General features: G+C 47.7%; 1 protein-coding gene across 8 annotated transcripts in view; it reads left to right on the top strand.

The window, feature by feature from the left end:
* Nucleotides 1-26,968, top strand: part of ADCY1 (adenylate cyclase 1) — a 165,165-nt gene that overhangs the window by 123,301 nt on the left and 14,896 nt on the right. Inside the window, exons 12-18 of one of the 8 annotated variants that reach the window (XR_008383693.1) lie at nt 8,608-8,697; nt 9,140-9,393; nt 9,722-9,848; nt 24,314-24,430; nt 24,530-24,676; nt 25,271-25,388; nt 25,978-26,076. Coding sequence is in view for 5 of the 8 variants with exons in the window: in XM_053609419.1 (XP_053465394.1) it covers nt 8,608-8,697; nt 9,140-9,393; nt 9,722-9,848; nt 24,314-24,430; nt 24,530-24,676; nt 25,290-25,388; nt 25,978-26,106 (963 nt within the window). In the remaining 3 variants the exon portion in view is untranslated. Of the gene's footprint in view, nt 1-8,607; nt 8,698-9,139; nt 9,394-9,721; nt 9,849-11,719; nt 12,280-24,313; nt 24,431-24,529; nt 24,677-25,270; nt 25,389-25,466; nt 25,947-25,977; nt 26,173-26,968 lie in introns of those variants that run through there. The other 7 variants (XR_008383692.1, XM_053609419.1, XM_053609421.1 and 4 more) reach the window with 7 other exon arrangements.

Raw genomic sequence — 26,968 nt, 5'->3', positions numbered from 1 at the left:
TAAGTCTTAATTTTTTCAATTGAAAGATGATAATTGCACTCCAGCTCTTTGGGTTTGGAGATTTAGTGATGTTTGGTGTGGTAAGCTTTGAAATTTCCCACTTCAAATAAGATTTTTTTTTTTTTTCATATAATTTCAAGTGAGAGTACAATAGATAGAGGATCGTTTTTCTAGCCTATCCTGTTGTCCCCAGTGGTGGGAACCAGTCTGCCCCCTGATGGTGTGCAGATCACATAAGTCCCATAGGAAGTGTAAGGAACTGTTGGGGAGAGGAAGGAAGCAGTTGTTGGAGCATATGCTAGCCTGGAGGGCCCTGCCCAGCTGGTCGCATCCTGGGATATTGGTTCTCATGAGTAGATTTACACCTATGACTCCATCAAAAAAACATGCTCACTGGGCGGCGCCTGTGGCTCAAAGGAGTAGAGTGTCGGCCCCATATGCTGGAGGTGGTGGGTTCAAACCAGCCCTGGCCAAAAACTACAAAAAAAAAAAAACATGCTCACATGACTAGGAAGCAAAATCTGCACCTACTTGGCCATAAAATAATATTCAAATTTTTAAAGCCTGCTGTCTCCACAGAACACATGTCCTGTGAGAGTAGACTGCCTGTTTAGAATCCCTGTTTAGTGTTAAAGCCCCTGCCCTCGTGGCTGGAAACTTTGGCCACCATAATTCCCAGATGATTACATTAAAAGTAAGTTAGCTTATGTCAGCCAGTAGCATCTCCCTGACTCAATTTGTTCTCCTTTTGGTGGGCTCTGCCCTGGGCTGTGCTAGTCCCTTTCTTTCTGAACGTCCACTCTCCCTTCCAGTGTGAACAGGTATCCAGTGTTTTTTTTTCAAGCATGTGCTTTAGAAGCGCCAGGCTCAAAAAGTGGTGGGGCCCTGACTTCTCCAGGAGCTGCCCAAAGTCGCACTTTTGGCTGATGTGCAAGAAGCAGAGGGGTGCCCACTGGCCTGGACTTCTCAGCCAGCATGGGAGGCAGGTTGAGCTCACAATGAGTGTGCACTGGGTCAGGCTTTGACTGCACCAGCACATATTTGGGCTCATGTTTGTTGGCTCTGCACTGAACTCTGAACATCCCCCATAGGGTGATGAGGGTGGCAGAGGCCTGTGCAAACCAATATGGACAGACAGCAGGATGGAGGCTGGGAGGTATAGGGGAGGCTAGCAGGCAGGAGTCACAGCCATCTAGCAGAAGGCCAGTGTGCCCAGGCAAGAGATGTGAATGGATGTGGCTCACGCAGGTGGGATGAGGTCCAGTTGCCAAATTATATCCCTAAGAAGGCCTGTGGCATCAATAAGACAAAGTTTTTCCTGCCCGACATTGGCAGTGTCCAGAACTAGGGTGTCCAGTGCAGGTGTGGCAGCTGCATGGCCACCTGAGACCTTTGCATACCACATGGGTCCTCGTTCCTCAGGGGTGTGCCAACTCTGGGCCTTGGGCTGCAGCTCTCTGGACCTCAGTGTTACCTTCTGAGAATTGATGACAGTGGTCTCCACCTCACTGGCTGACGGGGGATCCAGGGAGCTGACCTACGTACAGCCTGTGTAGTGGGGCCTGGCATACCGTACGTGCAAGTGAAGTCTTCTGAAATCGACTGAGAGGGAGAAGGCAGAGGAAAGAAAAGGGTGGTGGGTGGAGCCCATCTCAGCAATCGGTGGGAGTCCTAGAAATGATGAGGGCTTACAGGTTCAGCCTTGTCATCTGCGCAAGTTGGAAGAGCTGGCCTGAGGGTCCTGCTGCGAACTGAAAAGGGCAGAACTAGGCTGGCTGGATGCCAAGACCCAGCTGGGGAAGGATGTGAACTTTGTCCAGGCTGAGGATACTGGGTAGCAGTGCTGGCCCTGGAGGAAACATGGTGGGGAGACCGCGGGGCTGACCAGGCTGGGGTTCAGACAGCTGAGCCTAAAGAAGGGGAGCCGGGGAGGTGCACCCAGGCCAGACCGCCGACCCCAGGTGGGGCTGAAGGTGCTGCAGACAGGGCAGACCGAGGTCAGCTGGCACACTCACCTGGATCCTGGGGGTGTGGGCGTGGCAGGATTCTTAAGAGGGTTGGGATGTGCCTTGGGCAGGCTGCCCTTTTCTCTTCCCACCTTGCCCGGTGCTTAAAGACTTGCCTTTGAGCCCTGTGTCCCCATCCTCCTTTGCCTCCTCTCTAGAGCTTACGAGCTGTTGTGAACCTGGAACTCTAAGGGGAGGCAGAAGTACATGCTCTGGAGGACCCAGGGAAGGGGAAGTGACCCCCACTATCCCAATTGGGACCCTCCTCTCCTGATCTGGACCCTGAGCTAGGGCATAGGCTTAAGAAGGTGGGGATATTTGTACCTGTTACGATATTTGAGTTAAACTAGATGGTGGTAAGAACAGAGAGAGAAAAAACCCACACAGATATCCTTAAAGCTGGGGGCGAGGTGCTCAAAGCACACTGGTGAGTGCGGTGGCCAGGAAGTGGTTCCTGCTTTGTCATCCCTCCGTCCTCACATGACATCATCTTCTGCCTCAGTCCCCCAGTAGCTCCCCTGAGTGTGTCTGTGTGGGACTGGGTTTATTTATTTAGCATAAATGGAGTCACTACTGTTTAAATTTCAAATTGCAACTCACTGGCAGGTTGTGAAATCAATTTGTGTGAGGTGTGAACAGCTCTGCTTTTACAAAGGAATGAAAACTATCATCCTGCGTCGGGGTTTCCTGGACGTTTTATTTCAGTTGTGGTGGAAGCGGGTAGTAAAATGAAATTCATTTCTCCATCGACACCTGGTCAGAAAACTAGGAAGGACCTTGCTCCTCTCCTTCCTTATACCAGGCTGTGATAAGCACTGATCCGACTGTCCACCTCCCACACCCTGGACAGGCTCTTTTTTTGTCCTTAATGCATTAGGCAGCATGGTCAGGGCCAAGTGGAGATGGACGCAGGTATGGAAAGGGTAGACAGAAACATACGCTTCTTGCTGTGTTTGTCTAAACCAGAGTTTCCCAACCTTTTTATCTCACGGCACACTTGAACCTATAGTTACACTTCTGCAGCACACTTAAGTTAAGTGGATTGAAGACAAGAGTAAAAAGAACGTACTTAACTGTGCTTTTAATTTCTTTTGAAAATAATTTAATTAATGATCTTTAAAAATGTTCGTGGCACACCTAAGATCCTCTCACAGCACACTGGTTGAAAACCACTGGTCTAAACCACTGCAGCTTCTATAGCCCATAGCTGTGTGTCAGGAAGGAGCCGTCCAGCCAGCGTTGCCTTCGCAGTGAGGCCAATGGTCTAACCGCTGGAGGTCACCTGCATCCTCCCCTGGCTCTGGCATGTTTGCTGGAAGATTGCACCGTATCCTGTTGTAGTTGGTGGATTCCTCCCACTGGGGAGGGGGTCCTCTTCTTAAATTCAGCTCATGCTGGCAACAGTCCAGTCCTGTGGGGGCTGATTCTGGAATACTCGCTTTCATGCTGTGGGTACAGTCATTTTTTGACACAACAATGTTGCTGTCATTTGTACCTATCTGGATGTTGTCCTTTGAGGGTCCTACTAACGGCTAACAACCTGTTGGGTCCATGTTTGACTGAAAGTAGGTCATGTTCTTGGGGAATTTTCTATTGTTAATAACAGAGCAGCTTTTTTTCCCCCTATATTTCTACAAGCTATTTGTATGCTATTTTTGTCTGTAGATGTTTGTTTTTTGTTTTGCTTATGAAAAGGAATTGATAAGCATTGCCCAAATTAACTTTCAAGAGAAAAAGGGGGAGGCCGTCAGGTTTTTTTAATGAATTTGTTTATTTATTTATTTTATCATAGCTATATACATTAATGCATTTATGGGGTACAAGCAGACAACCCTCCTTATCATTCATATGTTCTGCTCCTCCAGGGGCTCAAGGCAAAGCGTAGCCACCTCTGAGCTGGACCTTCGGATTATCATTGTTCAATTTCTGGAGCAATATTTTAACTCTGTTTGACCAGATATTTATCAGATCAGGTATTGAGTGTTGCATGGAGGGGATCTGAAATACTCTGCGCTGGAGGTCACACCCTCACCCAGGGTGTGGTCTGGGGCAGCTGGCCTCCCAAACCTACCTCTTCTCTCTGGACCTGTGGAGCCCTAGTTAACATTGTGCAAGTAACTGAACAGCCTATTTGAACCTCTTGAAATGAGAAAGGGAATTTATTGGCTCGCAGATTCAGAAAAAACAGAGAGACAAGAGCCCCAGTTGTTTTTATCTAGGTGGCTCTGTCTGCCCAGGGCCCCCTCTGCAGGTCTTGCTTGGGCCTCCTCTGGCTCTAGGCCATGGTGGCAGCCTCTGACTTCCCTGGCTTCCCCTTGTGCTGCCAGCTAGAGAAAACCCTTTAAATTTATTCATTTTTTATTTTACAATTTTTTATTGGCAAATCATAATTGTGTAGATTTATGGGGTATGATGTTATATGTGTGCATACATTAACTCAATTAACATATACATCACCTCGTACACTTATTTCTTTGTGGTGAGAACATTTAAAATCTATTCTTTTAGCAATTTTGAAGTATGTAAGACATTGTTATTAACTGTAGTCACCCTGCTGTGCACTAGGTCACTAGACCTTCTTCTTCCTGTCTAATTGAAACTTGTATTCTTTGACTAAAATGTTCCCTTGATCGCTACCCCAACACCATGCACCCCTAGTCTCTGGTAATCACTATTCTGCTGTCTACTTTGACTCTTTTAGACTCCCTGTGTGGGTCAGACCATGCGATATTTCCTTTCTGTCCCTGACTTATTTCACGTAACATGATGCCCTCCAGGCTCACCTGTGTTATCAGAGATGGCAGGATTTCCTTCTTTTTCAAGGCTGAATAGTACTCCATTGCATATATGTACATTTCTTTACCTGTTCGTCTACTGATGGGCATTTAGGTTGTTTTCATCTCTTTACTATTGTAAATAGTGCTGCAATGAACAGAAGATGTCTGTTTAACATACTGATTTTATTTCCTTTGGATTTATACCTAGCAGTAGGATTGCTGGATCATATATGGTTGATCTATTTTTAATTTTTTTTAGGAAACCCCCAGGCTTTTTTCCGTATTGGTTGTACTAATTTGCATTCCCACCCACAACGTGCAGGAGTTCCCTTTTCTCCACGTTCTCACCAACACTAATTCCTCATACTCTTTAACGACAGCGGTTCTAACAGGTGTGAAATGATAGCTCATTGTAGTTTAAATTCGCATTTCTCTGAGGATTAGTAATGTTGAGCAGTTGTTCTACATCTGTTGGCTGTTGTATGTCTTTTTTTAGAACTGTCTATTAGGATTCTTTGGGTTATTTGATTTATTGTTATTAAGTTGTGTGAGTTGCTTATGTATTGGGGATTTTTTTTTTTTTTTTTTGCAGTCTTTGCCGAGGCCGGGTTTGAACCCGTCACCTCTGGGGCCAGCACTCTACTCCTTGAGCCACAGGCACCGCCCAGATATGTTGGGAATTTTAGTCAATTACCGGATGTATGGTTTGCAAACGTTTTCTTCTATCCATGTTTTTTTTTTCTTTTCTTTTTTTTTTTTTATTAATTCAGTCATGGGAGAAAAGCTCCATGACATTGGTCTGGGCAATGATTTGGGGGACCTGACCCCAAAATCATAGGCCACAAAAGCAAAACTAGACAAATCTTCTGCACTGCATCTAAAGACCTCATGTGTCTTTAGACTAGGTGCTCCAGGCACTCCTTTCTGAGTAACTCAAAGTCACCTGATTACTACGTGATTACACCTGCAGAATTCCTTCTGTGAGGTAATGTCACATAGTCATAGACATGATAGTTCATCAGAGTCACTGGCTCAGAAATTAGAGTGAGAAATATCGGCTATCATTTTAGAACTAGATTCTATTTTATGTGTGCTAAGTGTTAGCTTTATTAGTTTTAAAACAATTTCTCAACATGTTTACAGCTGACAGAGAATTTTGATATTCTGACAAAACTTCATCCCAGGGGTCCCAGGACAATCACAGTCTGTCCCCTTGATGATTCAAGCCCTGCTGCATGGTTTCTGCTTGCATGGCCATTCTAACAGCCCTGTACTGCCATGCAGCACAAGCGCTTCCAGAGCGCTTGCAGAGTTAGAGCATGTGCAGAGCCCTGCAAGATGCTGCTTAGCTGGTGCTGTCACTGAGCCTGTAAGAGGCCATTCTGCCTCTGCTTGAAGCCAAGATGATGGAGCCATGGTAAGACCACTGACTTGTATCAACACCTGCCCCTTCTGTACCTATGCAGTGCAGTGGCCATAGCCAGGCCCACCCTGGGGAGTGGAAGCTCATGTTGCTGAGTCCGTCGAACCATCCATGCCTGCCACCATGGCCACTTGGCTCCTGCACCCATTGGATGATGACGGAGTAGCTAGGGAAAGGGGCTGGTATCTACAAAATGAGCCATCTGATCCGTTTCATTATTGGAATCTTCCTCTGCTCTGACCCCCTTTTGGTGGACATGCACCTGGGACACAAATACCTTCACTCCCCCTCCCCCCACTTAGAGAGGTCTGTCCAGTTTCTTCTTTCCCCAGACCTCCTTCTCACCAGTTCTTTGTGTTCCTCCAAGTCCTTGACCATCCAGCGTCATGACCCCTAAGGCCCTGGTCTTGGTTTCTGCAGGAGGAACCAGGCGTGACACGGATTAGAAGTACAAGCTTGCGAGAGGTGGCTAACCTTAAGGGCAGGGTAGCCCCAGCCCCCTCCGCATGGCTATTTATTAAGGTTATACACAACAGGTGTGGAGAGTTAAGGCAATGACATACACAACCGGTGTGGAGAGTTAGGGTAATGACATACCGGGGCTGCGTGCGTAAGGACCGCCATGTGCTCTTTCCTCACATGTGCTTTCCCCACAACCCTCATGAAGAAGGACCAAGCATCAATGTTTAACACATGCTTACTAGTGAGTGACCGATCTTATCTCATTCCGAAATACTGGGTTACTTGGGGGATTGCCCCCAAGTCACAAAACATCTCTAGGCTTGCCAGGAGACTGTCCTGTTCTCAGTGTTTCCTTTTAATGTGATAAGAATCAGTAACTGTCCTTTGCAAGCATGGTGTCCATTCCTCTACAATCCAGCCAAACCTCAGGTCATAGCTGATGAATCAGCACATAATCACACATCTGGTCATTTCTCATTCCAAGCAAAGGGCACACACAGGTGCTCTGCCCAAAGATCGGCCCGCCAGGAGGCTTTTCCTTCACCACTGCCCCTCAGGGATGTGACAGACAGGGACTGTTGTGCTGCCACTGGCCCTTATAGGTTGTGCCAAAGCAAATCCATCTATAAACCAGGCCTGAATCGGCTCTTCCCTGGGCCATGGATGGAAGGGAACTTTCCAGGAGCCACAGCTGCAGCTGGGACAGAGAAGGCAGTGAGGCAGGAGTGAGGCTGGGCGCACCGGGGCCACAACTGCCCGGTCGCTGCACACCTTGTGGCTTGGTGGGTTGGATATCACCTAGTTCAGGAGGGGAAGCTCAGGTCTCATGGTAACTTGGTGGCCTGTAGTTTTGTGGTCAGGCTTTAAGGCCCTGTAGCAGGCCAGGATCAGTGATTTGCATCTGGGCCTTGCCCCTGGGGCAGGCAGCGAGGGAAATGCGGTTAGCTAAAGTCCATAAAGCTTTTGAACCTCACACTGCTGCACAGCGGCTCTCTTCCTGAGAACATCAGCAGAGACCAGTCTCCAGGGGACAGCAGCAGCTCCGGGACTCAGGGAACCCAGAACTGGGACTCAGATCCATAACCCACCCTCTGAGTGAGGTGGGACACACCTCTCTGCCTTCATCCATAGAATAAGTGCCGCTGGGCTGGCTGGGCTCTGGAGAGTAGAGTAGGAATGAGGATTAAAGGAATAAATCAGACAGGCTGGCGAGGGCCCCCGGCCAGTCACAGCCTCTGTTGGGTTTAGTTGTTGTTTTCTGTAAGGTCCCCGTGGGCATTTATTTTAGTTTATATTCTTACTTTCAGGAGCATTGAGGATAAAAAGGATTTCTGACTTTTATCCATGAAATTGTTTGTTGAATATTTCAAAATGATTTGAAGTAAATGGATTTAAAATAAAATATTACTTTAAGAATTATGTAAAACCCGTGTGCATAAAATGATAAAACTAATTTACAGCATATAAAAGAAAACACCAATGAATGGCAGCTTATACCATTTCTGTGAGGTGGACGAATTCAACTTACTGAGAACGTTAAGTTAATCTGTTCAGTTCCTTTCCGTGCGAGTCAAACTCGTAGGGCTGGGTGGAGGGAGGGAGAGGGGAGTCTTTCTGATTTAAAAGCTTCAGATGCTTTTCTTAACCTTGGCAAGTTTTTCAGCTGGGAGAACAAATATATGAAAACAGCTGAGAAATCTGTGTGGAGGATGAGCGTCGGTATGGATCTGGCAGCATGGGCCTTGCTCTTCACATTCTGCTGCGTGAATTATATACTGTGCGTGTGAAGGAGCTTTGTAATCAGAGGACATTTTTTTTTTTTTTTGGCCGGGGCTGGGTTTGAACCCACCACCTCCGGCATATGGGACCGGCGCCCTACTCCTTCAGCCACAGGCGCCGCCCCAGAGGACATTTTTTAAATTCACATTTTCTTGTTCAGTGTTTTCCAGGGTGCCTGACGATTCAGATTCGCACCGTCTTGTGTATTTTCATCGTGGTCTTAATCTATTCGGTAGCCCAAGGATGTGTGGTGAGCATCTCCCGCTCTTGGCAGGAGGGAGGGCTGGGTGAGGGACCCACTTGGAGAGCTGGCCTTGGAGAGCCAGGCGAGAGGCCGGGGACCAGGCTATGGAGACAAGGGGTGATCGGCAGAGATGTCAGGAACAGGCAGGGTGCCCAGAGGAGGAGGGAAGGAGAGATTTCATCTAGCAGAGGAAATGCGAACTCTCCCTGGTATAGGGCAAACTGCTCCTTCACAGCATGCAGAGGACAGAAGCAGGGGGATAACAGGACAGAGCCGCCATGCCGAGGGCATCGCTTGCTTCTCCTGGGGTCTCTGGTAGCTAGTAGGGCTCTGAGCAGGTGGGAGGTTGGAGGCCTGGGGGCTGTTGGGAGGGAGGCACTACCAAACTTCCCGAGGGCCTTCAGCCCCCACCCCGCCTCTCTGAGCTCCTGTGCCCTCCTTGTTCTAGGTGGGCTGCCTGCCCTGGGCCTGGAGCTCCAAGCCCAACAGTACCCTAGTGGTCTTCTCATCCGGGGGCCGGCGCACAGCACTGCCCGCCCTGCCCTGTGAGTCTGCATACCACGCCCTTCTCTGCTGCCTGGTGGGCACCCTCCCGCTAGCCATATTCCTGCGGGTGTCTTCCTTGCCAAAAATGATCCTGCTGTGTGGGCTCACCTTGTCCTACATCCTCGTCCTGGAGCTCAGTGGATACACCAGAGCCGGGTGAGTACACAGCTCCCAAGAGACAAAGACCTGAGCCGGGGTGCCGCTACATTCCACATAGTCTGCTGATGAGGAAACTTTCAAGGAGGACTAGTTATGTACAAAACGTTTAATTTGGTGGCTTCTCTCTTTCTTCTCCTTAGCCCCAATTCTGGCAAGGCCTCACCTCTCCCAGTGAGAAGTAGCTGTTGGCCTGGGTCAACCCCAGCAAGGCCTTTGTGGGTATTACCACCCGAGGGTCCCTCTCTGAATGATTCTTGGTTTGGTGGCAGAGCCTCGCCCTGGAAGCTCAGCACCGACTTGGGTTTTCCTCCTCGTCTCCCACCAGGGGCAGCCCCATCTCTGGGCGCAGCTACGAGCCCATCATGGCTATCCTGCTGTTCTCCTGCGCGCTGGCCCTGCATGCCAGGCAGGTGGACGTCAGGCTGCGGCTGGACTACCTCTGGGCTGCACAGGTAAGACGGACCCTTTCTGCTGTCTGTGGGGGTGGAGGGGACATGCAAAGGTGCCTTTATCGAGCATTAGGCAGGGGCTGAGGGCTGGGACACCTGCAGAGGTTCCTGCTCAGAAACGTGCAAGGGCCAGGCACCATCGGGGTGGAGGAGTATGTTGGAGGGCACCCACGGAAGCCACAGGGTGCACGTGACAGAACCTGTCTGATGGTCAGTGGGCTGTCCTTTGAGGCAGCGAGTTCCCCACCTTTGAGCAGCATGTGTAGTTGGTGGTGCCCCGGGGGATGAGCTGAGCTTCTGCTGAGTGGTAAGAGCAGGTCTCATCGGAGGCATTAGGAAACTCACACTGCCCACCCCAGATTTGGTAGGTCTGCAGGTGGGGCTGGCGATCTGTACTTTTAACAAGTACCCAGGAAATTCTGATGCAAGGGGCATGGGGACCACTCTTTGGGAGACTCTGAGGAGTGGTGGATGTGTGAGCTGGCCTCGGGCACTGACTACCTGAGTCCCTCCCAGGTTGAGGGGTTCACACTTTTCTGGAATCTGTAGGAGCTGTTTGGGTGTGGGCCAGGTGGTGACTGCTAGATAGTGACCATGAGTACTGGCTGTGGAGCCACATGCAGAAATGGCTGGGGCTAACCTGTGTCCCCTCCATGACCAGGGGCCAGTACAGCACATGGGTGCTGGTGTGAGTGTGTCTCTGTGTGTGCCACCCGCCCCCCAACCTTTTGTGCACCTGATCCATGTTCCACCTCTTGGAGGTGAGGCAGCTGAGCGTTCAGGACTGGGCTACCCAGTTCACATCCCATCTGCAGAACTTTCAAACTGTTTCCCTCTGGGGAAATTGTTCACCAAGGTTTTCTCTCCTAAAAACAGTCAATGAGGCAACTGGATATTAACTTTAGCAAGAGCCAGCCTTCTTATCTTGACACAGTAAAAACAACTGACCTTGCTGTTGGAACTATTTAATCTTATCAGTCCTCCAAGCAGCACTGCCCAGGAGGGATTACAGGCAAGAGAACAGACTTCAGAGGGAGAGCATGCCAGGGCTGGATGGTGGTAAGTGGATGGCCAAGCTGGGGTCCAGCCCCCATCTATGTGAACTCTAGGTGGGCTCCAATTATTGGCCAGAGTAGTGTCTGCAGCCAGGTGGTAGCAACCTTAGCCAGGGGCCTCCACTCTGCAGCCAGGACTGAGGGAGTCCAGCCCAGAGTTGGGACTCAGACACAGATGGGCACAGCTAAACAGGACTGGTTGCCAGGACCAGCCGAGGGCTCTCCATGGAGGCAGGAGTTCTGAGGTTCTGAGATACCCGGGTGTCTCTGGCTGCAGGATCAGGCTCTAACAGACCTGCTGGAGTCAGGGAACCTGTCAGTTTATGGTCCTTGTTCCTGAGGCTAGCTGGGTGGAGGTCACCTGTTCCAGGGTCTGAGACCCTGGTCCACAACAGCAGGTGACAAAGGTTGGGATCTGGTGTCAGGCAGTCCTGGTCCCCAATTCTAGATGCTCCATGTAGGGTCTGTGTGACTTGGGATGGTGGCCTGCCAAGCTCCCCTTCCTTTCCTGCAGGAAAATGAGTTAGAGCAGAAAAAACTGAAATCCTAATCCAGATGTGCCAGACATTACTGAAATTCTCTTTCCCAAGTGCTTGGCCATGGGCTGGAGCATAGCCGGAGCTCTGTGAGGCTGTGTGGTCCTTCACCTAAGAGCCCCACGCTGCCCCGGGACAGTCTTGAGCCCAGTCCATGGAGAGCCATTTGTGGGAGATCTCTTTCTGGGAAGGAGAGGAAGTGGTGACAGGTGGGTGTGAGGAGTATCTGGGGGCAAATTGACATGCAGAAGGATAAAAAATGATGACAGTTGTTTCCTTCTAGTTCTAGAAAAGACAGAAGCAGCAAAGTGGATTCATGGCAGTGTGACCTGGAAGGATGTGTATTTAAGATGATGAATTATTTTGTTGCTGTCAGTAAACAAGAGAAAGAACAAACATATGTATACATACACGTCCCCTGTGTATTTGTGTGTATCTGTGTACACAGGCTCCTAACTGCTGGTCTGTTTATTATTCTTGTTTCTATTGTATTTGTATGTCATAAGCATTATTTAAATATGCTTCACACAACATGCAGCTCAGTCTGTTAGTGTGCAGTCCAGTGGTGGTCATTACACTCAGAGTTCTGTAGCCATTACTGCAATCAAGTTTAGAACATTTTTATCTCCCTCGAAAGAAACCCTGTCCTTATTAGCTGACATCTCCCATTTCTCCCCAGCCCCCCAGCACTAGGAATTGCCAGTCTCATCTCTGTCTCTGGATTTTCCCATTTCGTGTATTCTTCAGCCTGCATGCTAAGGCAATGTGTGTTCTGGGCAGAAGATGCCCTGTGTGCTGGCAGGTTAGTGCAGCACTAACCCTGCAGCTGGGGAAGACCCCCAGATTCCTGAGGGGCCTGCGGTCCTGAGCTGTCTTCATTCCACACCCAGTTTCCTGTTCGGGGGTGGCAGGGGGCACTGCAGTCCACTGAGTGGTGGGCTCATTGCTGCAGGGCTGTGTGGGCAGGGTAGACCCTGATTCTTGCTGCAGACCAAGGGGGCCCCTGGTGGGGTTGTCCCTGGGGGAAACACATCTGAATCTGGCTTGTCCCCCCAAAGGACTCAGGCTGTGGTGTGGGACAGGGTGGTGGACGATTCATCACAGGAGACAGCCCAATCTTGGGCATGATGACTTTGCTACAAACAAAGCCAGGGTGGGGGTGAGGGGACTGGAGAAGAGCAGGTGTTTCCCTGGACCTCACAGGATGCTTAGGATTCGACTTTGGAAGGATGAGGCGTGGGACTGAGGGAAAGAGACAAGGAATGGGGCAGACAAAAGGAGCCTTCACAGACACCATGCAAGGAATCAGAGCCCAGTGCCCCTTCCAGGCTCCCTCCCCTAGGGCAGTGAAGACCAACATGGCCCCTAAGCCTGAAGGATAGACCTGGCCCATGTCGTGTCACTGCAGGTGGCCTGACAGTGCAATGTGAAGGGAACTGCGGGGCAGGTAGAGCTCCATGGTCACCCACAGGGTCACAAGGAGAACATCTCACATGGTTGGGGGCCCCAGGAGGGCACCTTGGAAAGGGTCAAAAAGGGCAGTGGTGGTGGGACAGTTGATCTCTGAAGGTACCGTGCATGTTACTGCTCAACAGGGCGCGAGAGTGGACAGCACACTCGGGTGGGGAGGGGCCAGGAGCCCTTAATGATGCTTGGACTGTAAGAGCAGAAATTGGGCACCGGCAGAAACAGGCTGGTGTGGTACTTGGGGCAGTCAGGAGGGAAGGGGCCCCAGAACTAGGGCAAGGGGAGTGTTACCCAGCAGGTCTCACGACCTTCAGCTAAGGGACATGGCCAACTCTGGCTGCTGCTGGTGCTCCCCATTGGCTGAGCCTGACCGGAAGTGTCAGGCCAGGGAACCTGTTGGCGCAGCCCTCGGTCAGCCTCCATGGGACAGAGCAGGGTGGGGAGTGGACCACAGGTGTAGTGCACACTGGTTCCTGGAAAGCCATCTGTCCACTGCAGTTTGCCAGAGCCCATGCCCGGTAATGGGAGAAGAGCCTCTTCATGCCAGGCCATCCAGTGAGTGTGGTCTTCATCCACCTCCGGCCAGCTCTCCAGGGTGATCCAGATGGGCCATCTGGGGAGATCTGCAGACTCAGACCCTCTGGGTTAAGACCTTTTAGTTGTAAATACGTACTCAGAGATGAACTAGGAAGACTAGAACAGCCTGGGCCAAGATCAAGATTTCTGGGTTCTTAACTAGGGTGCCCAGTTGGTTCCCTGTACTCCCAGAGCAGAGTTGGGCCTTGGCTGTTGCTCTTCCAGAGGGAGATGCTCCCTGTAGGAGGTATGGCCTTTTCTGGGCTTTGATGTCCTTTTAAAGTTATTAAATGCAACATTAGAGCCTGCCATGGGATTCTTCAGTCAACAACACCCACTGCATGCTGCACTCACCCACACTTGCAGGGCGAGCACGCGTTCCCGGGCTGCGTTCTTGTGCATTTGTGTCATGGGGGAAGCCTTGCCCAAATGGAACACCCTGACGTATTTGTCCAGAGACCTAATAAGAAATGCCATCCACTTTCCTGTAACCCCAGGAAAACATGGAACTTTTTAGACTCTGTTTGCCCTTTGGCCATTTAGACATGTTGTACAAACATCAAAGTGCCTCAAACTATTGCAAAATTGCCAGGCCAAAGGGTAGGTGAGTTTAATTATTTACATAGCTCAGGTCAGTCATAGAAACCGGGGTAAACAGACAGGATTTTCCCTTGTGACGACATCCTCAGCCTCCTCATTCCTAACTATTCAGATGCTTTTGTTGTAGTGTAATTTTTGCCTTTGAACTTGGTAATCACTAGGGCAAATATAATTTCAGTGTTTATGCTATTTAGTGTCTATGCAGTTAAAACATTTTATTTCTCTGCTATTAAATGCTTAATTCGAGGGTCATTCCCATTTTGCAGTGCCTGAGCTTTGATCATAGCACAGGCTGAATTCCTGGCAGCACAGGCTGAGTTAGAGTTGTGGTCCCACCCCCTTTTCAGTCCCTCATCTTCTCGAGTGTGTGTTTCTCTGTCTACGTGACAGTAACGCTGGTCTGCTGGGCTTGTCAGGGAGTTCATGTCATGGAAACCACAGTCACGTGTCTTGGATGTTGAACTGCTGTACACACGTTAGTCAACAATTTGTTCTGTTACTGGCTGTGGGTTTCATGTCTGGGCTGTCTGTGAGCATGTCCTCACAAATAACTTTCACAGGGGGGAATATACTGCTGTGAGTGTCCCCGAGGGGCCCAACACTGATGCAGGAACACAGGACCCCATGTCCAGTCATGCCCCGCACCTACTAGAAATGCTTCCTCTGCCCATATGGGAAGTATCCATGCTGTCACTGGCAGGCGCTCTGTACTTACGTACACAGTGTTGCTGCCTGCCTCTATCCAACAGGCATTTATTGAGCACCTGATGTATACCTAGTCCTGTGCTGGGAAGGCTCACGGGCTGTTAAAGGAATGAAACATGTCAGCCACAGGTCATTCCAGTGAAGGCAGTGCCCACAGGTACAACTTAGCTGTGACCTGACCTGGGCTGGAGGACAGGTGATATCATGTAAAAATAATACCTGATCCCCAAGATCTTGAAGAATGGGGAGGAATTAGCCAAGGAAAGCTGGTGGGATGCTAGCTGGGGCAAGTGTGTGTGTCTGATAGGATAGTTGTTTTTGTTACCTTAAAAAAATCTGCTTATCACACCATCCTATTGGCTGGATATTTGATAAAATAGCAGACTTTGTCTTCATCTCCCCGCACCCAGATGATGACTGTGGGTGGTTAAGGATGTGTTGAGTAATCTGATTGTTATAATCATGATGTGATGTGCGTGTGCGTGGGGGTATGTGTGTGTTGATAGATACATAGATATTAGACCAGCACATCGTATACCTTGGGTATATGCAGTTTTTATTTGTTGATAAAATACTTCAAAATAAAAAAAAATTCTCAACTCAGAGACTTGCCAAATCTAGATTGTAAGAGCAAGAAATTAAATGGTAGTTAAAAGAAAAAAAATCTGTTATAATGGTAAATGACATTGGTTTAAGTAACATTTGTTAAAATCAAATCAATAATTCTTTTACCCTGGGATGAACCTCACTTAGCCATGACATATTACCAATTTTATACACATATTGTTTGGTTCAGTCTGCTAAAAATTTTGTTAAGGTGTTTGCATCTCTGTTAATGAAGGATGATTTTCTGCAGTTTTCTTACAATTTCTTTATCTGGTTTTGGTGTCAGAGTAACACTGGCCTCGTGGAATGAGTAGAGAAGTTTTCCATCCTCTTTACTTTTCTGGAAGAATTTATGTAGAATTGGTGCTATTTCTTCCTTAAATGTTTCATAAAGTGAAGCCCCTTGGACCTGGATTTCTTTTTGTTCTTGTTGTTTATTTATTTTTGGTAAGAAATTTTTAACTAAAATTTAATTTCTTTAAAGATATAAGGCTATCCACGTTTTTGATTTCTTTCTGAGGTAGCTTTGGAAATGTGTATCCTTCTCTGAAAGTTGTCAATTTTGTTGAAACAAAATTGGATAAAACATTTCCTTATTATTTCTTTCATTTTTATAGAATGTTATTTGTATTATTTCATTTCTTCTGGTATAGTCTACTTTTACTTTTCTGGTATCTTGCTTCTTTTCTAATATAAGTGCTTTTGTTATAAATTTTCCTCTAATTATTGCCTTCCCTTAATCCTGCAATTGTTGATATTATATATAGTTTTCATTTTCGTTTGGTTCACAGTACTTTTTCATTCTCTTTTTGATTTCTTCTTTGAACCAAAAGTTATTAAAAAGCATATTCTTTAGTTGAGGATTTCTTAAATCTCCCTGTTATTGACATATAATTAATTATATTGTGGTTAAAGAACATTGTATGATTTGAATTCTTTTACATTTCTTGAGACTTACCTGTCCACATTGCATGTGCCCATTGAACAGAGTGCATATATTATAGAGATGGTGTTCTTAAGTGTTGTAATCTTTGTGTAGTCTTTTTTTTTTTTTTTTGTAGAGACAGAGTCTTACTTTATGGCCCTCGGTAGAGTGCCGTGGCCTCACACAGCTCACAGCAACCTCCAACTCCTGGGCTTAAGCGATTCTCTTGCCTCAGCCTCCCGAGTAGCTGGGACTACAGGCGCCTGCCACAACGCCCGGCTATTATCTTTGTGTATTCTTACCAATTTGTTTTTTGTGTATTCTACCAATTTTTGAAAGGGAATCTCCAGCTATCATTGTGTGCAGAACTTTTTGCAGTTCTATCAGTTTTGCATCCTATATTTAGATGTCATGTACATAAATGTTGAGGGTTATGTCCTTTTAATAAATCAGCTCCCTTTTTACCCTTTAGTATTATAGAAAGAACTGCCCACCCCACCCAGGTAATGCACTTGCCCTGTAGTCCCTCTACTCTGTCTGATATTAATGTAGGTAATCCAGATTTTTTTTAAATCAAAATATTAAGGGGGTACAAATGCAATGTGTTTCATTATGTGGATAGGTTGTGCAATGCTTTAGTCAGGGTACCCAGTACCTGAATGGGGTTCATTGTACCTGTTAGGTAAGTTTCTACCTCCCCTCTCTCTCCCTTTCCCCTTCTTGATTTCCAACGGTTTTCACTTTTTTCTGCGCCCATGTGTGTCCATTGATTAGTTCTAAATTATTAGAGCATACATGTGGTGTTTGTTTTTCCAATCCTGAGATACTTCACTGTGGATAATGGCCACCAGTTTCATCCAAATTGTTGCAAGACATCCATTCATTTCCTTTTCTGGCTAAGTAGTGAGCTGTGGTGTGTGTGTGCACAAATCCAGAGGGTTCCAAAAGATGTATACGCATTTTAAGAAAGGAAAAAACTGTATTAAATATTGAAATACTCAAGTCACATTTGTTTTCTGCAATTACAAGAGGTGCCCAGTGTGACTTGTACCCATCTTTTGTTATCACTATGTATTTTCCCATATTAACACGTTTACTTAAAACGTGTACATTTTTTGGCATCTCTGTGTGTGTGTCGTGTGCGTATTTACACATGACAGTTTGAATGTGTTGAAGAATCAACCCTTGGGTTGATTCTTTACAATTGTGAATTGTGCTACCATAAGCATTCTAGTGCAGGTGTCTTTTTAATAAAATGACTTCTGTTCCTTTGGGTACATGTGCATTAGTGGGATTGCTAGATCAAAAGGTAGGTCTGTTTTCAATTTTTTGAGAATTCTCCCTCCTGGTTTTCATAGAAGTTGTACTAACTTGCAGCTCCACCAACAGTGTGTAAACGTTCCTTTTTCTCTGCATTCACACCAGCATCGATTGTGTTTGAGCTTTTCTTTTTGCTTGCATTAATATAAGGGTATGTAAGATTGTCATTGTTTGCAGTTGTAGGTAGTGTCCAAGTTGTAGTTGAGCCCTTCACCCAAGAGGTGTGCCACATACCCTACATCGTACCCATTAGGTGGGAACTCACTGAGCTCCTATCTCCTCACCCCTACTTGAATGTCACTGTGTTTTTCTGTCACATGAGCCTGTAGTTGTTCATCTACTAGTTTCAAATGAGTATTGCGTATATAGGGTGCTTGCTTTTCTATTCTTGAGATACTTTACTAAAGAGAATGTTCTTGGCTCCATCCAGGTAAATACAAAAGATGTAAAGTCTCTATATTTTTTATGGCTGAATGGTATTACACGGTGTATTTATGTTTATACCACAGTTTATTAATACATTCATGGGTTGATGGGCACTTGGGTTGTTCCCACATCTTCGTGACTGTGAATTGAGGTGCTATAAACATTTGAGTGCAAATGTCCTTGCAATAAATTGCTTTCTTTTCTTCTGTGTAGATACCTAGTAAAGGGATGTGGGGATCAAATGGAATGTTCTACTTTTTCCTCTTTAAGGATTCTCCATACTTCTTCCAAAAAGGCTGTACTAGTTTGGAATCCCACCAATAGTATATAACTTGTTTTTGAACTTTTTAATAAAATCTATTCTAACAGGTGTAAGGTGATATCTAATTGTGGTTTTAATTTGCATTTCCCTTATTAGAAATGTTGAGCATTTTTTAAATGTTTATTGGCCATTTGTCTTTCTTTTGGGGGGAAGCTTCTATTCTTATCTGTGGTAACAAGGTGATACTGGCTTCATAGAATGAGTTTGGGAGAATTCCTTCCTTTTCTATGATATGGAATAATTTCTGTAGTAGTTATAATTTCTTCTTTGTAGGTTCAGGAGAATTTGGTTGTGAATCCATCTGGTCTGGGGCTTTTTTTTAGTTATAAGATTTTTTTATTACTGCTTCAGTCTCGCTCCTCATGGTTGGTCTGTTCAAGAGTTCTGTTTCTTCCTGACTGAGTCTTGGGAGGTTGTGTCTTTCCAGGCATTTGTTCGTTTCCTCAGTGTTTTCCAGTGTATATGCATAGAGATTTTTGTAGTGTCCATGGATGATATTTTGAACTTCAGAGGTATCAGTTGTAATATTTCCCTTTTCATATCTAATTGAGCTTACCTGGGTCCTTTCTTTTCTATTCCTGGAAAATCTAGCAAGAGGCCTGTCAATTGTGTTTACCTTTTCAAAGAAGCAACTTTTTGATCCTTTATGTTGTTTTATTTATTTGTTTGCTGTCCCTTTTGTTTTATCTCAGCCTCCCCCAGGCCCTGACACCCTCACCTGGGTAGGATAGTCCCTCCACTGTGGGTGAGCAACCCCACGGTGGCCTCCTCCTTGGCTCCACGGCTTCGGCTTCTCTCTAGGTTTTGTTGCCTCTTGGAGGTTAGTCAGACATTTCCATGGCATGCTGCTGGTCAAAGGAGGAGGAGAAGAGAGAATATTCTAGAATAGCGGTTCTCAACCTGTGGGTCGCGACCCACAGGAACTGTATTAAAGTGTGGCGACATTAGGAAGGTTGAGAACCCCTGTAGGGGTAAAGAGGATGGGAAATAAAATACCATGAGAGCCCTAGAATAGTTCATTCTAACCAAGGAACTAAAGAGGACTTCCTGGAAGAGGCAGCATTGGCCCTGGTCTTTCAGTCTGGCAGGAAATGCTGGCTTTTCTGAAAACGATCATTCTTATAATTTTTAGGTTTAGCTGCCTGACATTTTACCTCTGACACTTCAGACACTAAAGCTCAGCTTGATTAATTCCCAGCAGATGCTACCCCCTCAATGTGTACTGGTGTAAATAAAAATTCAAATCTAGGCGGGAGGAATCTCATGGGGCCTTCACCCCATGCAGGGAGTTTCTGGCAGAGAGGACGAGCCTCGGTTATGGGAGTTGGGTGCCGCCTTCCTGCCTTGCTTTCCTCCTGTGCGCAGTGAGGGGAGGCCTTGTGGATCCCTGAGAGCAGATCTCCCGGGCAGGATTGGCTGTTGCCCCCTGCAGCCTCATAGCGTCACCTCCAGCAGGAGCTTCCTTTACCTTTAAGACAGCACCCCCACCTTGCTTACTATCTGAAACACTGAGCCCAGCTCTGCTGTCAACTCTAAATCAACTAATCCCAAGAAATGGAGCATTTCCAGGCAGTCTGGGTTGGTGAGACTGTCTGCTGCAGAACTCCTCAGGAGTGGAATCTGCATTGTAAAAGCAGAGTTGCCCTCTGCCTTCCCCACTGCCAGCCTCAGTGTATCTGTCCGGAGGGTAGGTTTTGGACAGTCCTGGCACATGCCAGCTGTTTTGCCCTTCAGCTGGTGAAGCCCAATCCCCTCACCATGGCTTCATTGACTCCATGGTGCCCCAAAAATGAGTTGGGGGAATTCCTTCCTTCCAGAACACCAGGGCAGTGTTCTGCCTTTTTAAATTTTGGAAAGAGGCTGGGCATGGTGGCTCATACCTGTAAATCCTAGCACTCTGGGAGGCAGAGGTGGGTGGATTACTTGAGCTCAGAAGTTCGAGACCAGCCTGGGGAAGAGTGAGGCACCTTCTCCACTAACAATAGAAAAACCAGCAGGCATCGTGGTGGGTGCCTGTTTACCCAACTAACTTGAGAGGCTGAGGCAAAGGGAACTCTTTTTTTGTTTGTTTGTTTAGAGACAGAGTATCACTTTGTCACACTCGGTAGAATGCTGTGGTGTCACAGCTCACAGCAACCTCCAACTCCTGGGCTTAGGCAATTCTCTTGCCTCAGCCTCCCGAGTAGCTGGGACTACAGGCACCTGCCACACGCCCGGCTATTTTTTGTTGCAGTTTGGCTGGGGCCGGGTTTGTACCCACCACCCTTGGTATGTGGGGTTGGCGCCCTACTCACTGAGCCATAGGCACCACCCCAAAGGGAACTCTTGAGCCCAGAAGTTTGAGGTTTCTGTGAGCTCTGACACCATGGCACTCTACTCAGGATGACAGAGTGAGACTTTGTCTCAAATAAATATTTAGAAAATATTTAACACATACCCCTGTGGACTGCCAGCACAGTGCAGAACAGGTACCTGCTCACACCTGCACCCCTACATCTTAATTGCACCCTGTGACGCTTCTTTCTCTTATTTTCTAACAAAGATCAGGAATGAAATTTTTAATTCATTGAATTGTTCAAATTTAAAATTAAGACTTTACCTTATTCTGGCTTAATAACGTAAAACAATTTCTTAGAATTAAGCCTTAACGGAAATGAATTTTCATCTGTAGGGGATTTTTATTGCTCTGTGCCAAGAGGAATATGGAGCATCCCTTGAGCACCAGGCAGCTGGGGCTTGGATGAGAGGGGCGGTTTCACAGGATGGCCGGTGGTTGCACTGCAGGACTTGATGGGTTGGAAGTGCTGAGCTAGGTGCAGGGGGTGAGGACACTGAGCAGCTGAATGGGGGACACCTGCACCCTGTGGCCCCCACACTGTGATGGTAGTGAAGTCTGTGCATCTGCTGGGGAAGTGCTTAGTGAGAAACAGCCTGTGTTCATGTTTAATAGTCCCCCAGGTGGCCGTGCAAAGCTGGAGTCTCTAGCAAGGAACTGAAACCTCCCTCCATTCACTGCCTTCCTTCCTCATTGGTCATTTCCTCTTGTGGCCACAGTCCTATGACTTCAGAAGGACACAGAGCTGGGAGCTGGCTCCAGAGTCAGCTCTGAGGCTCAGGATCCAGGCTCATCACAGCAGCAGGACTGAAAGAACAGCATAGAAAAGATAAAACTGAAAGGAATTCTGTTTGAGCACAGGGCAGGGCCAGCCAGCTTAGCGCCACTTCACGGAGAGACGCCTTGGGGGTCTGAGTTGGCTGGAAGCCATGCATTTGGCTAAAGTCCTGACTCTGGCCAGTGCCTTGCCTGGGAGGGCCCTGGCCACCACTCAGCCTGCTGGGCTCAGCCTGGACATCCAGAGAGGGGCCTACAAATAGTCATAGGGAAGAGGAGCAACCCAAGGAGCTGAGGGTAGGACCAAGGGTAAGGGGATTCCAGCCCCCCTGTCCCAACTCTGCTGGTCTCTGGAGCAGACTGAGGACAGAGTCAGGATTCTGGACAAAAGATCCAGGGAAGGAGATTTTCATTCCACATGCATTTTCCAGCAGCTTGAAGGGTTTGAGATTGGACGAGGCAGACCTGTATAGTAATGAGTTTCCCCTCTCTGCGAGCCGTTCAAGGAAAGTGGATAATTGCTGGAGGGGATGCTGCAGACTGGATTCACTAATTACCTTGGTGGTAAGGGGACCTCTTCCCAAAATGCTGATGTTTGAGGGAAAGAGCCACAGACAAAGGTCGGGAATGTGTGATGGTCATTTACTCCTCGGGGGAACAGCGGGGGTGGGCAGCTGGTGTAGGGTGGGGGCGCATTAAGGGTACAAATGCACAGCGGGGAAGGTGAGGGGAAAAGCTAGGCACACTCCCAGAGTTCGGCCCCGGGGACTCTCTCCCTAACCCAGGCCCTCCGCAGTCACAGACATCCCGGGGCATCAGCGTCATTCATCCTCTTATTACTGCGTGTTCTCTGCAGTTTACTGAGGCGACACCACCCTGTAGTCCCCCAGAGGCCGATGGACATGGGAGCTTCCTCAGTCCCACAGCACGGAAGGGCCGCTGAGGACCAGGGGGTCCTCCTGGCCGCACCTCCCAAATGTCAGCCCTCTTGACGACAGGCCGCTCTGGATATGCGCAACCTGCCTGGTCTGCCCGGGGCCACCCTATTAAGCCTCATTAGTCCGGGGGCAGCACCCCATGTGGAGATGGGCACCATCTTTGACCCTCATGCTCTGGTCTGTTCCGTGAGTGGAAACCAGTTATCAAAGGAGGCACATGTGCTCCAACTCCGAAGTTCGATGTTCTTATAAACTGGGGCCTGAAGACGCTTATCTTAGCTGCTCCGTGTGCCTGGGAAGTGCCTCTCCCTCCCTGTGCTTCCCCCAAAGGAGGTGTTAATAGAGCCAGGGTCCCCCTAGAGGGGGCTTTATGCACCCCAGAAAGATGCCAGATAGTTCAGTGGGGTCTTGGGAGAAAGTCTATTCATAGTGACTGCATCTGAAAATGAAGAGATGTACCTGCCTGACACTGTGGCCTCACCTGGCAGTGGTGATTCGACTTTGGCCGGATGTCACTTGCAGGAGGGAGGTGGAGACGTCACTTCTAAGACAGAGTGAGGACAGGCCCCTCCGGAGTGCTCTTCTCTTGTGTTGCTGACTCTGGGTCTTTCTCGGGCTTGTTGTCTAGGCAGACTGAAGAGTGCATAGGGACTTCGTGTGCATGGGAGTCACATAGCGGCATGTGTCGGCGCACGGGGGAGTCGTCAAGTGATGCTCTTTGTTGTTTTCTTCTCTTTCCCAAATGACAAGTGGCCCCAATGGTGACCCCCCCAAATAGTGTTTCAGGTAATAATTCCTGAAACAGAAGCACAGGTGAGAAGGGACATGCCTTTCAAAGGAGCTATGAAAAGGACATTGTGAAAAGGGAAATAGGATGTGTCTCTGCCATGTGATTTTGTTGACGGAAATAATGAGTGTTACCCTCAACAACTTAGAGTTTCCTGATCGGAAAATCTTATAAACTGAGGATGTTGGTAGATTTCCATCTTTTTTGTTAAAAAAATGTAACAGTGCAACTTCTGCTTAGTTCATACAAATAACTAAAATGGGGAAGACGGACATTTATCAGTCACATTTCAATAAAAGCCTTTGCATCTGGGGATGAATTAAGAGGAATGTGATGATGAGGAATGATGGCTACGCCAATAGCCCATGAGTCCAGCTATTGAAATAAGCAGATCTTAGAACCAGATCTTTTAATAACAACATGCTAAGCCTCGGTATTATTTTTAATTAAAGCATATTCAATGACATTGATTTCATTAAAATACTGCTCTCATCACCACTGATGGCACTTTTAGTGCCCTAGCAGTGGCCCCTCAGAATGACCATCACCATCAGTTCAGTCATTCTCGGCAGGTTCCTATGGCCAGCAGTGAACAGCTGGGGGTTGGCACTGCCCAGCGTGGCTCTCTGCCCTCATCAGACTCAGGGCACATATTTTCTAGTGGAGACCAAAGAGGTTCCAGAGGAAACAGGGAGCCTCAGAGAGGCCTCCACCCTGCTCAGCTCCAGGCATTCTAGGATGGAGTCACACTGGGGGCTGTCTGGGAGACTGGTGCAGCCTGTGCTGGGCACATGCCTCAAAGAGAGCTATTGTGGCATTTGGTCCCCAAGAGGTAGAGAGGACAGGCCAGACACTGGAAAGTGGGTGAAGCTGTTGTCTATCCCTTGCATGTTCCAGCAGATGGGCGGTGACTTGTGCAGACATGTGTGGATCCTCCTGGTGACACGGGTCTAGTCCTGCTGCGTGGGGGGGGGGAGGGACAGGAGCACGATGTAGACCTGACACCCGGGGGGTCCAGAGTGCACGATTAGAAAGACCCCCAGGTGAAGGGCCAGGTGGATGGGCAGGACTGACCCTGGCTCACAACCCCTAGGCAGAAGAGGAGCGTGAGGACATGGAGAGGGTGAAGCTGGACAACAGGAGGATCCTCTTCAACCTCCTGCCGGCCCACGTCGCCCAGCACTTCCTCATGTCCAACCCCCGGAACATGGTGAGCACCCGGCCCACGCTGCCTGCCTGCCACGAGCCGAGCACAGCGATGGCCGTTCCCCGAGCCCTTGTCAGGCTGATCCGCCCTTTGCCCTCCCAGGACCTCTACTACCAGTCCTACTCCCAGGTGGGAGTCATGTTCGCCTCCATCCCCAACTTCAACGACTTCTACATCGAGCTGGACGGCAACAACATGGGGGTAGAGTGCCTGCGGCTGCTCAATGAGATCATCGCTGACTTCGACAAGGTGAGGCCTGCGCTTCGCTGTCCTGGCCCTGCCCCGGCCTGCTGTGTAGCCTATTTTCAAGGTGACAAGGGTCCCTTCATCTGATTAAATCCTGCCTGTCCAAAAATATGTCTCTGTTGAGGCAAGTCCTGGGAGCACAGGTATTCTGTCTCCTTTGGGATCCAGATCTTCCGTGACTGTGAAAAGGGGATCTTGACCCCAGGATAGAGGGGGCCAGGGCCACAGGCAGGGCTGGACACCTGTCCCCTTCCTTGTAAATATCGGGGCTCAGACATCTACGGGGTGAGGGCTGAGTGCATCCTCTGTAGATGGATGGGCAGTGCGTGGCCCCAGGCCCTTCCACAGCTAGCTGGTACTGCACCAGCCCCAACAGTGCCTGGCACTGGGGACCTGGTTGTCGCACTGACTGTGAGCTCAGCTGTGGGGAACAGGGCGGTGTCCTGTGCTGTCCCTCCTTACCTCTTCTTTCCAGCATAGTCCCAGAAACTTGTCTGGTGCCCAAAAGAAAAAAAGACCCTTTGCTTTCCAGAATGTGTTTGTTAGCTACGCTTACAGCTGTGGTTACTTTCCCAAATGTTATATAATGTTTAACAGTTTTGTGTTTTAAACAAAGCTCATGGACAAAGACTTTTACAAGGACCTAGAGAAGATTAAAACCATTGGGAGCACCTACATGGCCGCGGTGGGGCTGGCGCCCACCTCGGGGACCAAGGTGGGTATCACTCAGGACCAGCTGCCTGCTCGGGATGGGGCCCCAGCCCTGCCCCAGACTCTCTGATTCTGAGGGCAGGTCCCTGCTCTGGGTCTGTTTCCCTGAGTTGGATTAGGGGGCTGGCTGGTTCAGGCTGCTTAGTCATTGGCTGGCTTTGCCCAGACACCATCTACTAGGGAAGGTCGACACAGAAGGCTGGTCAGATGGCTTCCTCCAGCCCCAGGCACCCCCAATAGTGCCCTTCCCCCACAACCTTCCCCACAGTGCTCTCCCCCTGCCCCTGTTGTCTTCTCCTCTCCACCAGACAGCCGACCCTCTCCACCCCACCCTCTCTCTCCTGCCATAGCCGTAAATCGTTCCCCTCTGGCCTCCTGTCTTCTCCTCCTTCCAGCCCTGCACTCTCCTTTCCCAAAGCAGAACTGGGAATAAATAAAATAAACATTCTGAGTAGACCTATATCTATTAAAGACAGTGAATCAATATCTAATAACCTTCCGAAACAGAAAACATAGGCCCATATTCATTCACTGATGAATTCTACCAAATATGTAAGGGGTGAATTTTACCAGTTCTCTACAATCTCTTCCAGAAGATAGAAGCAGAGGCCAGCATTCCACAAATAAACAGAATAAGAAGATATTATAAGGAAAGAAAATTACAGACTAGTATTTCTCATGGATATGAATGCATACATCCTCAACAAATATTAGCATACTGAATTCAATAATGAATAAAATTATACATGAAGACCAAGATGGAATTATTCCAGATATGCAAGCTTGGTTTAATATTCCCAAATGAATTCATGATATTCAACATATTAACAGGATAAAGAAGAAAAGTTATATGATGGTATCAATTGATGCAGAAAAATCATTTAACTAAATCTAATACCTATTCCTGGTAAAAACTCCTAGTAAACCAGGAATGGAAGGAAACTCAGTCTGATAAATAACACCTACAGAAAACCCATAATTTACCATTATACTTAATGGTGAGAAGCTAATGCTTTTCTCCATAAGGTCAGAAGCGTGCCAAGAATATCTTCTGTTTCCACTTCTGTTCCCCATCATACTAGAATTCCTAGCTAAGGCAATAAGACAAGAAAAGGCATATAGATTTAGAAGAAATCTGTTTGCAGATGACATACCTAATATGTAGAAAATCTGAAACACTAACAACAACAATAACACAATAAAAAGCAACTCCTTGCACTAAGGTTATAAGACACAAATTTAGTATATAAAAGTTAATCACTTCCCAGTAATGAACTTTACCTAACAATTGCAATCAGTGTAACCTGGCTTATTGTACCCTCAATGAATCCCCAACAATAAAAAAAAAAAAGAGAGAAAAAAAAAAGAATGTGAAATTCGAAACACAATATACCATTTACATTAGCCCTCAAAAATGAAATACCAGATATTAATTTAACAAAACACATATAAGACCTACATGAGGAAAACTACCTGAAAGAAAACACAGGTCTGAAATGGGAGATTCAGAGGTCCTGCATTGGAAGAATCAATACTTTTTTGAAGAGTCCATATTGTTGAGATATCAGTTGTTCCTAACATGAA

Source organism: Nycticebus coucang, chromosome 11, assembly GCF_027406575.1.
Source record: "Nycticebus coucang isolate mNycCou1 chromosome 11, mNycCou1.pri, whole genome shotgun sequence".
NCBI classification, from domain to species: domain Eukaryota; kingdom Metazoa; phylum Chordata; class Mammalia; order Primates; family Lorisidae; genus Nycticebus; species Nycticebus coucang.
Note: the sequence above shows the minus strand (reverse complement) of the source record. Positions and strands in the feature narration are given on the sequence as shown.